Genomic DNA, 17,860 nt, shown 5'->3' with positions numbered 1-17,860 from the left:
CCACTATCTGAATGACAGCCATGAAGTAGTACATTTCTGCATGTAGTGCTATATTTCTGTTACAGGTGATCTGCCTGGCTTGTAACACCTTCTGCTGATAAAAAAAAATAGCTATGTGCCTTCGATACCTTAACATGGATGCACACTGAGATACTTATGACTCTTTGAAACCAATGAGTTTTTTCTGAAAGATTTTGCTGAATTTTCTTATGTCATTATATTAATGTTTTTCTTTTAGATTTAATTACCTACATTTAACTATCTAACCAAGGTTAGTGCTTACACTCTCCTCTGCATATTGAAAGAATCTATATGTGGTATTCCATCTATTCTGACTTCAAAATGGACAAAATGATCCATACTGACCTTCAAAACCTGCATTATCAATACCCTCCAAAAACATTTTTTTTCCTTTGGGTTGAGTACATCTTAAAGAGCAACCTTTTAGTTCTTCGAGCTGTTTCTGAATTCGAGCAAAGATGGGTCTCTGAGCAGGATTTTGTGCCCAACATTTTAGCATCAGGTTCCACCTATATGGAAAACAAAGTTTCATATTATTTCAACTTACACTGTATACATTTTCTTTATTCATTTTAAAGTAATAGAAAATACAATAATGTGCAACTTTTTATTATGTGCCTTGAGTAAGGGGTACTTTGCACACTTCGACATCGCAAGCCGATGCTGCGATGTCGAGCACGATAGTCCCCGCCCCCGTTGCAGCAGCGATATTTTGTGATTGCTGCCGTACCGTAGCAAACATTATCGCTACGGTAGCTTCACACGCACTTACCTGCCCTGCGATGTCGCTCTGGCCAGCGACCTGCCTCCTTATTAAGGGGGCGGTCCGTGCGGCATCATAGCGACGTCACACGGCAGGTAGCCAATAGAAGCGGAGGGGCGGAGATGAGTGGGACGTAAACATCCCACCCCCTCCTTCCTTCCGCAGAGCTGGCGTTAGACGCAGTGACGCAGGTAGGAGATGTTCCTCGCTCCTGCAGCTTCTCACACAGCGATGTGTGCTGCCACAATAACGAGGAACAACATCGTACCTGTCACTGCTGGCAAATTATGGAAATGTCGGACCCTACACCGATGATACGATATCGACGCTTTTGCGCTCTTTAATCATATCAAAAAGGATTTCCACACTACGATATCGACTGCGACGCCGGATGTGCGTCACTTTCGATTTGACCCCACCGATATCGCACCTGCGATGTTGTAGTGTGCAAAGCCCGCCTAAGAGTCATTTAGACCATCATGTCAGGCTCTGATGAACTCCCACTGAAAAACTGTTATCAAACTTTATTGCAGTATATACAGTATGCAAAGCCACAAGGAAATCAATTGCACATTAAAATATTTCCATTACAGAAAAGTTAGAACAATTATACTTACAAATTTTAGTATTAGTGAATGGTAAAGGACTGAGGATCCTAAAACCCAGTGGTGTACCACTAAAGCAGCTGACCTCAAGGTCATTATAGGGCTTGTGAGTAGTGGTGACTCATTGCCAATGCTGACATCGTTGCTTACCTAGCCCGTCATCACACTTTAAACTCTATCAGAATCCTAGATTCCAATACAGTGGAATGTAATTGTAGAACATGGAGTCATCTTCTCCTTCCGCTATCATTCTCCCTGTGCATCTGAGCTGGTGCAGCAGGGGAGCAAGGAGAGGTGAGTATTTTTTTTAATGAATGCATGCATTATGGGGCTACAATACTGTTTGAGAGGCTATGGTGGGCCCCTTATATTATTTGTAAAGATATGTGGGGGTCATTCTATTGTTTAATGGGCTAAGTGGGAGGCCATCAAACTATTTGTGTTACGTTTTCTCCTAGTGATGTGCCGTGATTCAGTGAGTGAGAGTTCAGCTGTGCAATCTTGGGCAGGGGTATGCTAAGTTGTTAGTATGGTGATAAACAGCTAAGCCATCCAATTAGAGGCTGGGGCATGCTATGTTTCTTCCATGTGTCTCCTGTCCGAAGTGATTACCAAGCTATTTAGCTGACTCCCTGCCTGCAATTACTGCCAGTTGTAGCTTTAAGCACAGTGGTGTTTGCGTGCCTTCTGCTCTTGTGCTTAGGGATGCTTCACACACAGCGAGCTCGCTGCCGAGATCGCTGCTGAGTCACACTTTTTGTGACGCAGCAGTGACCTCATTAGCGATCTCGCTGTGTGTGACACTGAGCAGCGATCTGGCCCCTGCTGTGAGATCGCTGCTCGTTACACACAGCCCTGGTTCGTTTTCTTCAAAGGCGCTCTCCCACTGTGACACACAGATCGCTGTGTGTGACAGCGAGAGAGCGACAAATGAAGCGAGCAGGGAGCAGGAGCCGGCGTCTGACAGCTGAGATAAGCTGTAACCAAGATAAACATCGGGTAACCAAGGTGGTTACCCGATATTTACCTTAGTTACCAGCCTTCGCAGCTCTCACGCTGCCTGTGCTGCCGGCTCCGGCTCTCTGCACATGTAACTGCTGTACACATCGGGTTAATTAACCCGATGTGTACTGTAGCTAGGAGAGCAAGGAGCCAGCGCTAAGCAGTGTGCGCGGCTCCCTGCTCTCTGCACATGTAGCTGCATTACACATCGGGTTAATTAACCCGATGTGTACTGTAGCTAGGAGAGCAAGGAAGCGGTGTGCTCTGGTAACTAATGTAAACATCGGGTAACCATACCCGATGTTTACCTTAGTTACCAGTGTCCGCAGCTTCCAGACGCCGGCTCCGTGCAAGCGCAGCGTCGCTTGCACGTCGCTGCTGGCTGGGTGCTGGTCACTGGTCGCTGGTGAGATCTGCCTGTTTGACAGCTCACCAGCGACCATGTAGCGATGCAGCAGCGATCCTGACCAGGTCAGATCGCTGGTCGGATCGCTGCTGCATTGCTAAAGTGTGAAGGTACCCTTAGTCTTGGATCTATTGCTACCTGACCTTTGACATTGCTTCTGACTTTTCATTTGCCTAGCCCCTTTATTTTGATCTGCCATCTTCTTGGAATTTTGACCTCAGATCATGGCCTGAAAATGCCTTTGTCTTGACTTTTTGTTTATTATGATCTCTCATGGTATCTGATCACAGACATCTTGATTACAAAGCCTCACGGCCAGCCCATGAGTAGTGCACATTGCAACTGGCCTGACTTTTTTCTTCCCTACAGTATGGATTCTATTTGTACACTGTGGATCAGGTGCCAAATCTTACCTAGATGGTTCAGTATTTGGATAGGGAGCACTAGAGACTAGAAATGTTGCAGTCCTAGTTGCAGGGTCAGTTATCTAGAGCAGTGAGTACTCCCCAGAGTCTTCTACTGTGGGCAGTAGCTTTGACAATTGTATCATCTGATGCTGTTTGTCTCTCCTGAACCAGTAATGGCCGTCCCTGACAAATTTTCGGGAAAGAAAGACCAGTTTAGGGTGTTCAGAGAGAGCTGTAGGCTATTTTCTGGTCATCAGGGAATCAGCAGCATCTCAGCAGATAAGAGTAATTATTTCCCTACTACAAGGGGGTTCTCAGACTTGGGCATTGTTCTTTACCTCTCAAACCCCAGAATGGTCATCTGTCAATGCCCCAAAAACATGGGAATCTTTGGAGGGAAAGTGTACGAATATTGGGATAGCTCAGCATTGCCAAAAATGGAATACTGATAGTAAACATTCAACAGGTCCCATCTATAATGTAGGTGATAAGATATGGTTATCATCCAAAAACATCAAGCTAAAAATGTCATCAGCAAAGTTGGGTTCTAAATTTATTGACCCGTATGGGATTCTTGATGTTGTTAATCTGATGGCCTTTAGAGTAAGACCTCCTCCAACAATTTGCATCCCAAATGTATTCCCCAAAAGCCTTTTGAAAACGTTTGTCTGTGTTGTCTACCTTGCTACCTTGTCTTCACCTCCACCTGTTTCTGTCTACAAAGGTTTGGAGTATGAGGTATAGAGGATTGTGGATTCTTGGGGGGGGGGGCAAAATATTTTCCAGTATCTTGTTCATTGGAAGGGATACGGACCCCAGGAGAGATCATGGGTGCCAGCTCATTCCATGAAAGCTTTTCATTTGATCGACGCCTTCCATAGTAAGCTTCCTGGGAAACCTGGGAGTTCAGTGGCCATCCCTACAAGAGAGGGTACTGTTATGATTTATCTTAGTGGTGTTCCTGGATGCAGTGAGTGACAGTTCAGAAGTCCAATTTTAGGCAGGGGTGTGCTGAGCTGTCAGTATGATAATGGGACAGTTTTGAGGTCTATGTGAGGGGCTATTTTACTGTTAGGAGAGCTATGTGGAGGTCATTATACTGGTTGGAGGACTAATGCAAGCTATTATATTTTATGCAGGTAATTATACAGTGTGGAGGCTTGTGTGGGGTCCATCATACTGTGTGGATGGTTATGTGGGGGCCATTATACTGTTTGGAGGGATAGTGGGGATCATAATACTTCGTGCAGGCCAAGAAGTCTCCAATCAGGTGCTACAGTGAAATTTAATTCATGAATCAGGCAAGTTGTGGTGTCTCAACCCCGTTGTGCCTCCGTGGCACCCCAGCTCCATTCATTTTGTTGCAGCTGGGACAAACTGGTGGCAAAAACCAAAAGCTACAAAATGTCGCAACTTTGAGTTGCGCCTAAATTTTGCAACTTTTTAGAGCTTTTACGCCAGAATTCTAGCATGAAAGCTTTGATGAATCAGGCCTATTGTCTCACTTCATATAGTTTCAGCTTTCCTAGAAAGTTCCGCACACGTTCTTTTCTCTTACATCAGTCCCTGTCCACAGTATCTTAAGGTCAAATCAAACTGTATAGTGAGACTCGAAAAATAGTGCACTGCTGACCTCTTAGCCTCCATACTAGTTTTATATATTAAAAAAAAAATAGCACAAACGAACAAACAAGACTTAATTGGGCTTAGTAAAACACTTTGATTGCTAGCTCCTACTATCATTTAATTTCATTGTAATGGAACTGTTTTCGCAAAGTGGTTTATGAATGACCATTAGATGTTCAGGCTCATTACTATTGCCATGAATACGTTTCAATGTTTCCTCTTTAGAAGCCTGACATTAATGGAGAAGTCACAGTTCTCTGGCCTTGAAGGGACAGGATGTAAAGCAGATCACCTTACTGACCAATGTTTTGGTCACTTGTGAAAACACAGATTTAATCATCACGAGTTGCTGTCATTTAACAAAGAAAAAATAAGTAAGAAATTACAAATATACTTTTCAGACGAATGTCATCAATTACATTTTTTCATATTTACCGCCCAGTATGCACTAATATCTCTCCATATCTGATGTTAGGATCAGTAGGACACTATGCCTACACAACCTTTTTTTAGCAATCTGAGAATTTTTGATGTTCTTTAAACAGAATCAACCAGCAGGATTTTTCATATATAAAGGAAAGCCAGTGCTATACTGGCGCTAGGATGCTGAATGTAAACATGGCTGTTGTTCTGGGATTGGATGTTTTATTTCAGAAATATGTGAAAGTAAAGTTACAGAAATGTACTGCTATTTGATTGATAGCAGCTACAGAATAGCAGCTAAAAGGTGGGTCACGTTTTGCTATCTATTCCCGTCCCTGCCTGCCTACATGGCCTTGGTAGATGCTAGATTGTCTTACCCCCACTGAGGATTGCTATATGTTTCTCTGTTCATGTTGCCTCCTACTCAAATTCCTCCACCTCCTCATCTGGTCAACGTAACACCTGTACGACGAACTTCAGCATATCCAGGGGGACATGACAGCAGGCTGTTCTGAGACTCACCGCTGTGGGAGGAGATTCCCACATTGTGCAGAAGCTGTGGATGGGCTCTGTAGCGGAATTTTGTAAACTATTGATCTGAAAGAACTATTCCAAGCCTCATGTTAGACTGCCAGAGCTATCTAACTATGAGATTTTTAACTGCTGCAGTGGTAGTGTATGTTACTGGAGCTGAAATTTAGGCTCTGTAGAGAGGACTGGGAAAAAAGGGTCTGTAGGGTCCTTTTGTTTAACTTGTTGCTCTGTGGGGGAACTCTGTCAATCTTGGCTGTGTGGGTCAACTGCAGAAACAGGCTCTGTAGAGGCCTTTTGTTAAACTTGTTGCTCCTTGGGGAAACTCTTCCAATCTCAGCTGTGTGGGTCAACTGGGAAAACAAGCTCTATAGGGGCCTTTTTAAAAAAATTGTTGCACTGTAGGGAAAGTCTGAAATCAGTCTCTGTGGAAGCACACTTAAAATTGTTTGTTTATTAATTGTCTTCCTATGTAATCATGATTACATGAAACCCTTTTAAGTCATTTCCCTATCAATATTTGTTTGCAGGGCAATTGGTCTTCCCTTACTCCATTTTACTTTCTTTTTACCCTAGTCCTTTCTACGACGATTTTACACCACAAAAGTTTGGGTCTCCATAGGCTTCTATGGAGCTCGGCATCCAGGGTTACGTTTTGGGTCAAGTTAGGGGTCGCTGTGAACGCAAACTTTTATTTAAAGTCTGGCCAAACTCATCGATCTCCCGAACAGCCATAGGTCCGCTTATCACTCACGACACATCGTTAACATTAACACCTGTCGATCAGACATCCACGACTTTTCTGCCTTGGTGTTGCAATTGTCAATGTGTAATAGTGTATTTTGTCTATCTATCCCTCTATCTATCTATCCCTCTATCTATCTATCTATCTATCTATCCCTCTATCTATCTATCTATCCTAGCTATCTATCCCTCTATCTATCTATCTATCTATCCCTCTATCTATCTATCTATCTATCTATCAATCTGCTTCTTTAGTCTGTTTTTAATCTATAATAGATAGAATAACAAAATTGCAAAGTTACACACTTAATGGTGTCTTAAGGCAATTATTATTATCGCTACGGCAGTTTCACACGCACATACCTGCCGTGCGACGTCCCTCTGGCCGGCGACCCGCCTCCTTCCTAAGGGGGGCGGGTCGTGCGGTGTCACAGCGACGTCACACGGGCAGGCGGCCAATTGAAGTGGAGGGGGCGGAGATGAGCAGGATGTAAACATCCCGCCCACCTCCGTCCTTTCTCATTTGCAGCCGGCGGCAGGTAAGGTGAAGTTCCTCGCTCCTGCGGCTTCATACACAGTGATGTGTGCTGCCGCAGGGAGCGAGGAACAACATCGCCACCTGTCGCTGCACCGGCATTATGGAAATGTCGGAGGCTGCAGCGATGATACGATAACGACGCTTTTGCGCTCGTTCATCGTATCATCTAGGATTTACACACTATGACATCGCAAGTGACGCCGGATGTGCGTCACTTTCGATTTGACCCCACCGACATCGCACCTGCGATGTCGTAGTGTGCAAAGCCGCCCTTACTGTACTTTGTCTAAAATGAAAACTACTGAGGAAGAAAGTTGCTACCTATGAAACACAGATTGGCACAAGTTAACACATGGATCTACCAAAAAGAAGCCAAAAATCCCAGATATGAGTAAAGCTGCAACCAATTCTCAAATGTTGAGCAGTCCCAGTAATGCTGGAGCCGACTGCTTTAATGAAGAGATGGAGGAAGAATATGTTTAGGAAGCTGTCAGAGTGTGGTATTCTTAAACGTTGGTAAGCTATGTGACACTATGTTTAGTGACAAGGTCACAGTAAAAGTTGGAAGGTTTTTGGTATGCATGTGAAATGTGAGATGGTCAGTTGATCTGTTAATGGGAAAAATAGCCTTAAAGGAAAAAAAAAAAACAGTAAAAGACAAGTGTGTGCGCAGCTCCAAATAGATCATTCACGGGGTTTGACACAACTTTGCTACTGTTGAAATGTATGAAAATATACCTTTTGGCAACGAACCAAAAACATTTTCTGCCATTTCATCTGAAATTAAGTGTGAAATATAAAACTACACAAAATGTGAAAAATAATAATGTCATGTAAAATGCAGGAAAGATCAGTGATCCTGTGTAGTAGGCCATCATAGAAATAACGGTTGCCTCCTCCTCATCGTGCGTGATTACATTGCCTTCTAACAACTTTGGCATTAGGAATATGTGGGGCAGTCAGAGGTGACAAAATTATCACCATTTACTGCTATTTAATAATAAAATTTAAAAGGCAATACACACATGCACCAGATGACACGCACACATCCCTGCAATGCTGAAATGAGACGTGTCCATTCATTTCTGCTTACAAATTGTTTTTCATCAATGATCTAACAATGTATTAATAGCATGGCTTTATCTGACCATAGGCAAAGTCAGTCAAAATCTGTGGATTCTTTTAGAAGGTTAAAACATATTTATTTTTGTTTAATAATATTCTTATTACAATGTATAATTTTTAGGCATTAAAGGGGAATCTGTCAGATTTTTTTTTTTACACCACTAAAATGGCTATTACTGCTTAATTATTATTATTAATAATATTATTATTTTTAGTATTATTATTATTTATTATTATAGCGCCATCAATTCCATGGCGCTTTACATGTGAAAAGGGGGTATACATAATAGGGGACAGGTACAATAATCATAAACAATACAAGGCACAGACTGGTACAGGAGGATAGGGGGTCCCTGCCCCGCAAGGGCTCACAGTCTACAAGGGATAGGGGAGGATACAGTAAGTTAGGGGTAGATTATTATACACAATATTATATTTTCAAAGCATGTCACTATACCAATTTAATGCTTTTGCTCCCATAAACAGACTACCGAACGCACCGATATTGACTGACAGTCTAATGAGTATGGTGTCCTACCGCCTATTCCCTATCTTTCAGGGGTAATTTACATATTGCATATTTCACTTTTCTACATGTGTTTTTTTAAAAAAATAAAAATAATACTTGTAGCACAGATCTGAACAAAGTACGACCTGAGGGCCACATATGGCCCTTTGGTTGTTTTTGGTGTGGCATGGGAACTGCGGACATCCAAAGGGGCTGCATACAGTGGCATCTCACACGATGCAGATGCCTTCTACCTGGCATCTGTCACGCTCCCCGGGGTCCTCGGCTCCCCTCCCCGGGTCCTCTGCTCCGCTCCCCGGGGTCCTCAGCTCAGCTCCCCGGCTCACCTGCCACGCTCCCCGCTCTCCAGCCTCCGGTGCCCGTCCTTCCCAGGCCCCCTGGTCTCCGCTCCCGGCGCCCGAACGGCTTCCCAGGTCCTGGCCGGCTCCCCTGCGTCCTCCTCTCAGCTTCCTTCCCTGGCTTCTGGCACCCGGGGCCGCGCGCTGCATGCGCATTAGGGCGCTGCGCGCGGTCACTGACCCTTTCTTAAAGGGCCAGCGTCCATTAACAGGAAATGATGCAAAACAGGTACAGGGTATAAAGGGGTTTCTTGTCCAAGGGGGCGGGGCCTGATCTTCGTGTTTCCTAAGCTAGGAGTCAGGTCTCCTGGTGTTTTTGTGATATACTCACCTATCTCTCTTGTAGAGCCGTGCCTGCCTCGCCATCCGGTCCTGACCGAATCCCGAACCCCGAACGCTGTCCATCTGCCATCCTGACAGTCCGTACCATCTCGGATCCCTGCGGTGACCCGTCATCTCGCTCCAAAGGTTCCGGACCCCGCTTGACATCATCTCGGCTTCCGAACCTGAGCTGCGTCACCCGGACTACCACCAGTGACTCCGTGGTCCCAGGGACTTCTCCGTTATCCTCGTGTGCACGGACTGTTCTGCTGTCTATAGTGCTCCAGCTACCGGACCCCTTACCACCATCTAGGAGTTCGGCCCAGTGGATCCACCTCCTGGGTCTGCCCGTCCACCTGGCCCTGACAGCATCTCATATGCTTTGGTAGATACAGATGTATCTTCAGGATGCAAATAATGATTAATACAATGATGGAAAAGGAAGCCATAAGCCCCTTGTTCCATCATTGAGCCTGTGCGTCTGAGAGAACAGCAGTCGCAATGATGTCACTGCATCACTCTAGCTGTGTCTCAGTACACCGTGCATAGCACGGTAGTAAAGAAAACAGGATTAGGTAAGTAGCTTTATTTTTTTTATTAATAGTACTTTGTGGGGAAACTGTGGAAAGAGACACTGACGAGCAAAAGGGTAACAATGTTTGGAACCTTTGAGTTTCAGGCTCCATATCTCACCATCTACTACATTTTCGAATATTTCCCTTCATTTTATAGACAATCATCTTGGCTATCTCACATATATATTTGACTTGTAGCTATTTACAATAAGATTAGTTATAGAGATTCTAGTTATATAACTGCATTGTTACTGTTTTGCGCAAAAAATCTAAATTTCTATTTTTATTATTTTGTTAATATTTTGTAAATCCACCTTTGGCTTTCAGCACTGCCTGCATCCTTCTGGGTGTGCTCTTGATCAGATTCAAGTGTGTCTCGACCAAAATTTGATCCTCTCTTCTACACGTTCCAAATGTTGGGTTGGGGCATACTGGTCGATTCATTTGGGTATGTATACAGCTTTTCCTTCATTTCTAACCACAACTGTTCAATTTGGTTGAGGTATGGGGACTGTGGGAACTAATCCAGCAACTTTACTTTATTGTCATTTAACCATTTATTTGCCAATCTCAACATATGCTTTGGGTCGTTGTCTTGCTGCCACTGTCTTCTTTTTCTTGGTCGAAACACGTCTTGTATATCCCTAAGGATTTTTTATCTTTTCTCCTGTCATGATTAATCTTAGTTGTCCACAAAAAAGCTGAAGTTTTTTACCTTGCAAGCATCGTTGCCGGACAATTTCTTTTTCCATATTGCTCAAGTGTATGAAAGAACTCATATTGTAGGATGCTCACATATAGCTCACAATTGTGAACATCATAGATTCTGGTCAAGTATCCAATGCCTTTGGCTGTGAAACAACCAATATCATCATTCCTCCACTGAACTTGACAGTTCCTTCAATTTCTTGATCTGCTAGCTCCTTTTTCCCTTGTTTTTTCAAAGCCCTATTTGTACCCAATAGAGCTTAGTCTATTGACTTTCATTTCATCTCTCTCAATCATCCGTTTCCAATTTTCTATTGTTCACTTTTCGGACTCCTGTGAAATCTTGCGCCGATGCTTCTTTTGACGGAGGCTTCTTCAGCTTTTTTCTTGCCACCATTCCAAACTTATGTAAAGTATGTGTAATGTCCTGGAGGTGGATTCACGGGACCGAGCACCGGACTCCCCCAGAGAGGCAACCCGGAGCGAACCCCTATACAGGGACTGTCCAATAACCCCTCCAGAGGGCCTAGGTGCACGGTAGCCGGAACACTAGGGGTACGGAGTACGGGTCCTTCAGAAGTCTGTATGGGAGATGACTATTAGTCCAACGGGAACCGTAGGCAGGACGGTTGACTGGAACCAGGTACAGGTGCCGAGTAGTAACAGCAGGCGGGATCTGGATCCAGCGGGACATGCAGGCTGAAGTGTCCAGGTGGAGTCCAGGATCGGTGACAGGTTCAGGCTGATGGCAGATGGCGGGATCCACAGTAGACAGTCACCGGGACACCTCCTGGGAAACCGGCAAGCTGGACACAATCAGGACGGCAGACGGGCTCTGCGGAAGATACAGGGTTAATCTGGGTACAAAGCACAGAGGGACCTGAACATCTAGCTACAGGAACATGTTGAACAGGCACCGCCCACATGGAAAAGGAAGTCTTAAATACCCTGTACCTGTAATCAGCCATATCCTGTTCCAGGGACGCTGGCCCTTTAAGAAGAGGTGAGTGAGCGCGCCCGCGCCCTAATGCGCATGCGTGAGGCCCAAGTACCGGAGAAAAGTGCAGGAAGCAGAGAGGAAGGTGGAGGAGATGCAGGGGAGCCAGGCACAGAGTCCCGGGTCGCAGTGGGATGCCGGGATCGGCGGACGGGAGGCATGGAGGATGCACAGGAGGGGGAGTGAGAGGGGTAGCCGCGGGCAGGAGGACCGGGGACCGGAGCGGTGAGTGACAGGCGGCGCTGGGATCCGGAAAGCTTGACAGTATGTTACATGGTGCTTGCATGGATGTTTGGTAAACCGAAACCCTTTAGTGTTGGCTTGTGAACTTGGGTTGTGTGTCATTTTGGGGTGTAATAGTTTTGTGTTTAGAAAGTTGTAACATGATGATTACACTGCTATGCTCTGTATATCACAATGCTAACAGCAATGGTGACCACAGGTTGGGCAGCCTGAAATTGCAGTACTAATACCAGGGTACTGATCGTCTCTCACCTCTGGAAGAAGTTAACATCACAGCTCTTCATGAACTGCATAGCACAGGTCTGCAAAGGTAGCTTCTTTCAATTGTGAGAACAATACCAGGCTGCCTAGGGCTCATCTCTGCTGCCCTGGTGCTCCTATCACCATCACTGCCCGGACCTCATGGCATGCTTGCCACTGAAAACTGTGTGTGGTGAAAAGGGAAATTGTAGCTCAACGCATAGTGCTAGTGTGACGTCCTGGCGCCGCCAGGTGGTCACACAGTAGAGGCCCCGCACAACACCTTCCCGAACAGGGTTACATACAGCCGACCTGAAACCCTAGTCACCCCCCCTTAGGGTAGGACAGACACACCAGTGGATGGGACCAGGTGGATGGAGAACGCCCACTTAGGGGTCTAGAGAACCCGGGGCAGAAAAACAGTCAGTAAAGTTTAGCAGTGACGTTGAGGAGTTGAAGTGGAGTAGCAGTGGTGGAGGACGTGAAGTTCAAGGGGATCAGTGAGGCTCCAGTGAAGTGCGGAGTCAGAAAGGAAAGGCGTCGGGATTGGAGCCCCGGCATACTGGCTAGGTGGCAGACGGTGGTCCATGTTTGACAGGAGACATGAAGACGGCAGCCGGAGATCCAAGGTGGACCGGGGCAGGCTTGGAGCCCGCCAGTACTGACACCGGAGAACCGACCCGGAAACCGAACACAGAGGGGGTACTTGGACCCTGAAGCCAGGACCGGAACCAACGGCCTAGCTAATTAACCAATTGAGGGCAGGATTATAGGTCCTGTCCCAACCAAAGTCCCAAAACCAGACAACCACCCACAGAGAGGGATAGGGCATCCGCCAGGGCCCAGTAGATCTCACGGGTCAGCGTCGGTAACAACCAGCTGCCATCCCATCGCCCCTGGGTGCCCCACAGCAGCAGCGGTGGTGCCACACTTCACCACACACCGTGGGTGGCGTCACAGACTGATTACGGCAAATCCCATACAGATACGAACCCTTTTATTTGGAATGTCCGCGTGACCCCCAGGTCCGGAGAATCCCTCGAGCTACACTGCGGATCCGGATCCGAGCAGACCGGCTGCTACTGACGTGGGGGTGGCACACCCCGAAACTTGGCGTCACGAACAGGATTGTAACCCATCCACCAACCTGGTGGAAGTGCGCCTTGTTCTGGACTGTCAGAGGTGCTCCGCTGCAAAGTTTTGAAAAATCGCCATTTTTGCAGCCATTTTTAGGCGCGAAAAACAACAACCCAGCATCTTCTTCCCCGAGAAAGGGCACGAAGTAGAAGCCCCGCCCCCTGGGAACTCGGCCGGAAGGAAGTAACACCCTGAGGTCGAAAACGAAACTAGAGAGCTGCGCGATGAGAGTGCTCGCAAAAGACCAAGCGGGAGAAGCGGAAAGATGTCTGCGCCAAATGTTGATGGCGGAGCAGCGCCCGCCGCTGGAGCGGCAGCGCCTGCGAATGTGACGGACGACAGAAACATGGCGACTTCGGCCCCGGCGATCACTCAAGTAATGCCGATTACCTTACCCTACGTGCCCGGCGCTGCCTGGTTACCTCAGTATGATGGAAAACCCGATGTCCTTCAGATATTCAAAAAGAAAATATGTACCGTCCTTGATATGTACACCATGACTGGCAAGCAGCGTGCATCGGTGGTGCTTGGGCACTTGACCGGCGCCGCTGACCAAGAGGTAGAGACTTGGGCCGATGCCGATCGGGCCTCGGTAACCGCCATTTTTGACAAACTGCAGGTCGCTTTCTTAACCCGCACAGAAGCGGAAATGTGGAATTGCGGATGTATTTTTATAACTGTCGACAGCGTCCTCAGGACAGCATCCGGGACTACGCCTTGAGGGTTCAGACCGCCTTAGGTACGTTGAAACAGATGGACTCCGTTAATGAAATTGAGAGTAATGCTGGTAGAGCAGTTCCTGCAGGGGCTGGGGTCCGCTGAAGATCGCAAGCAGCTGCGGCTGTGGGCCCTGGAGCACCCGGACTTGAACTTTGCAGTCCTAAAGGACCGGGCCATTAAGAGGCTACAAACATCTGAAGCTGATGTCTCCGTCCCACCATCCTGGCCGGCTGACACCGCTCCTGTCTTGGTAGCAGCCCCTTTGTTAGCCCTGCCGGCACCTGCAGCAACGCCCGGGACTCCAGAGGACTTATCATCGCAAGTCCAGTGCGTCAGCGATGACATTGCAAGGATCCTCACTGCCCTACAGCTTCCACCAAAGGCCAAGCCAGCAGAGAAGATCCAGCTAGCCGACAGACCAGAAGACGTCCCCTGGATGCAAAGGAGAAGAAACAACAACAGCCGGTATGGACAGCCTGTCTGCTACAAGTGCAACAAGACTGGTCATTATTCCTGCCAGTGTCCTTTAAACAAGCAACATCTGAGGCCAAGGGCTAATCCTCAGGAATAGATCCTCAAGGCCCAGCTGATTGGCGTGACCGATACGTTGGAGGTCGCCCCATCATCTCTCTTGCTGTGGATGGTATCCCAACATTCGCCCTCATGGACACTGACTCGCAGGTAACGACTATACCTTATGTACTGTACAAATGTTATTGGTCTGATAGTGAACTCACACCACCTGATGCTAGTTTGACCATAGTTGCAGCTAATGGACTCCCTATGACCCAAGTAGGGTTTAAGGAGGTAACCTTGAAGGTGGGGCGAGTGGAGCTGAAGCATCAAGGACTCATTGTAGTACAGAATGACCCCAGTGACCGTAACCCGAAAATGGTCCTAGGGACAAATGTGATTGAGAACTGCATGGGCAAAGTGCTGCATTTATTACAACAACTGTCTGCCACAGCAGGAGCAGGCCGGCAGAGGGCTCTGCAACGTGAAATCCGGGCTCTCCTGCAGCGGCAACAGGTGAACATGTCAGGTGGAGAAATTGGTAGCGTGCGGGTGATGGATGTAGCGCCTCTAGTGGTGCCTCTGCGGAGTGAAATGATGATTTGGTGCCGGGCAGCAGTAGGTCCCCGAGGACAGGATTACCCGGCAGTGGTAGAGCCTCTGCCTTCTGAACACCGGCCCACAGTAATGGCAGCCAGAGGGGGGATTAATGTCAGAAAAGGGAGAGTGCCCGTGAGAGTGATGAATTGCTGAGAGGAAGAGGTTAGGCTACCCCGTTTTGCCACCATCGCTAAACTATTCACAGTAGACACTGATGCCATCCAAGTAGCAGCCTCCACCATCACTGCATCATAGTCAGACAGTGACAGTTCACCAAAACAGTTAGAGGAGTGGTATCAAGAGTTACATGTAAGCACTGACTCCACACCTGCAGACCACAAGGAAGGGGTGTACAGGGTAGTGCGGGAGTATGAGCAGGTATTCAGCAAACACCCGTTAGATTTCGGGAGGATCAAGGGAGTCCAACACCACATCCCCACCGGTACACATCCACCCATCAAGGAGAGATACAGGCCGATTCCACCTGCACTTTACCAGTGCGCCAAAGACATGTTGAGGAGCATGAAGGAGGCAGGGGTCATCCGTGATAGTTGCAATCCCTGGGCAGCTTCGTTGGTTCTGGTAAAGAAGAAGGACGGCACCATGAGGATGTGTGTGGATTTCTGGAAGATTAATCAGATAACTCACAAGGATGCGTATCCTCTTCCCTGTATTGAGGAATTGTTGGCTACATTGAGAACAACAAATTATTTCTCTACTCTTGACCTTACTAGTGGCTACTGGCAGGTGTCCGTCGCAGAAGAAGACCGGGAGAAAACCTCTTTCGCAATCCCGATGGGCCTCTGTGAGTTCAACAGCTGTGTAATGCACCAGGTATCTTCCAGAGGCTGATGGAGTGCTGTTTGGGACATCGTCGAAATTTCGAAACGGTCCTGTTATATTTGGATGATGTCATTGTCTACTCCCAGACGTATGAGGCACATCTGGAACATCTTGCTGAAGTGTTTGAAGCTCTCTCCAAATACAGGATGAAACTGAAGCCCTCCAAGTGCCATCTGCTGAAACCCAAAGTGCAGTACTTCGGGCACCTGGTGAGTGCCGAAGGCGCCGGACCCAGAGAAAATCACAGCCATCCAGAGCTGGCCAAAGCGTACCACAACTAAAGAAGTGAGGCAGTTCCTGGGCCTGGTGGGTTACTATTGCTGTTTCATTAAGGGCTACACCAAGATGGCAGCCCCCATGCAGGACCTCCTGGTGGGGCAAACAAAGAATGGCAAGGCTCTTGGCCCCCATTCGCCTGGAGTGAAGAGCACGAAGAGTTCTTTCAACAGCTGAAGTCGGCGTTGACCGGAGAAGAGATCCTAGCCTACCCTGACTATGGCCTCCCATTTATTCTCTACACGGACGCCAGCAATGTGGGCTTGGGTGCTGTCCTGTCCCAGATGCAAGATGCCAGGGAGAAGGTGATTGCTTATGCAAGCAGGAAGATCCGGCCGACAGAAAGAAATCCTGAGAACTACAGCTCTTTCAATTTGGAGTTCTTAGTGCTCGTCTGGGCAATAACTGAAAGGTTTAAGCATTACCTGGCTTCTGCAAAATGTACTGCCTACACGGACAATAACCCTCTGACCCACCTAGATACGGCGAAGCTTGGAGCCCTAGAACAACGCTGGGTGGCCCAGCTGGTGAACTATGACTTCATCATCAAGTACAGGGCCTGCCACAAGAACACCAATGCAGATGCGTTGTCTCGGAAGCCGCATCTACCTGATGGAGGGTTGGATGAGGAGGAGTTGAAAGAAATTGAACTGCCTGAGTTTCATCAACCCGAAGGTGAGAAGGACGCAAAACCATACAGTGGTCAGCAGCAACAAGCAACCTTCGACCTGTTACCCCACCATGGGTGGCAGGAGGCCCAAGATCAGGAGCCTGCAGTCCGGCTAGTCAAGACGCTAATCTCCCAAACCAGTTCCAGGTTAGAACCCACTGCCCCCGCAGAAGCGCAGCGGCTGTGGAAGGAAAGAGACCGCTTGTACTTGCAGCAGGGCAAGCTGTGCAGAGGGCTAATCAATCCAAAGACACACGAGAATGTCTGCCAGATCGTAGTGCCGCAAGCATATGTACCCGTGGTCTTGAAGGCTTATAACGATGGAGCTGGACACTTTGGCTGGAAGAAATTAGAAATGCTGCTGAGGGAATGCTTTTACTGGAGTGGAATGAGAGAGTCCATTGAAGCATGGTGCAGGGATTGTGGTCCCTGCGCGCTAAGAAGAAGGGATGGAACCAGTCAGAAGGCCCCGTTACAGCCAATCGTCACTCATCAGCCGCTGGAGCTGGTGGCCCTGGACCATCTTAAACTCATGCCGAACCGGAGCGGCTACACGTATGCCCTTACCATCGTAGACCATTACTCTAGGTTCATGGTGGTGGTACCCGTCAAGGATCTAACAGCTCATACCGCAGCGAGGGCCTTCCAGGCATACTTCTGCCGGCCGCATGGTTACCCAGAGAATGTGCTTACAGACCAAGGCCCTTGGCTTCGAAGCAGAGATCTTCCATGAGTTCTGCAACTTGTACGGATGTAAAACAATCCGGACCACATCCTATCATACCCAGACTAACGGGATGTGTGAAAAGATGAACCACCTGGTCCTCAATCTTCTCAAGACTTTGCCCCTTGAGGAGCGGAACCTGTGGCCTGAGAAATTGCCCGATTTGGTGGACATGTATAACAATATTCCTAGCAGTTCCACTAAATGCACACCCGCATATTTGATGAGGGTGAAG

The 17,860-nt window shown here is 47.5% G+C and overlaps 1 protein-coding gene across 1 annotated transcript in view; it reads right to left on the bottom strand.

Annotated features, from left to right (window-relative positions):
* Positions 1-17,860, bottom strand: part of ROS1 (ROS proto-oncogene 1, receptor tyrosine kinase) — a 480,047-nt gene that overhangs the window by 46,494 nt on the left and 415,693 nt on the right. Inside the window, exon 40 of the mRNA XM_075340023.1 lies at positions 367-530. Within this exon, the coding sequence (XP_075196138.1) occupies positions 367-530 (164 nt within the window). The remainder of the gene's footprint in view (positions 1-366; positions 531-17,860) is intronic.

This window comes from Anomaloglossus baeobatrachus, chromosome 3, assembly GCF_048569485.1.
Source record: "Anomaloglossus baeobatrachus isolate aAnoBae1 chromosome 3, aAnoBae1.hap1, whole genome shotgun sequence".
NCBI classification, from domain to species: Eukaryota; Metazoa; Chordata; class Amphibia; order Anura; family Aromobatidae; genus Anomaloglossus; species Anomaloglossus baeobatrachus.
The sequence above is the reverse complement of the archived record's forward strand: the minus strand, read 5'-3'. Positions and strand labels throughout refer to the sequence as shown.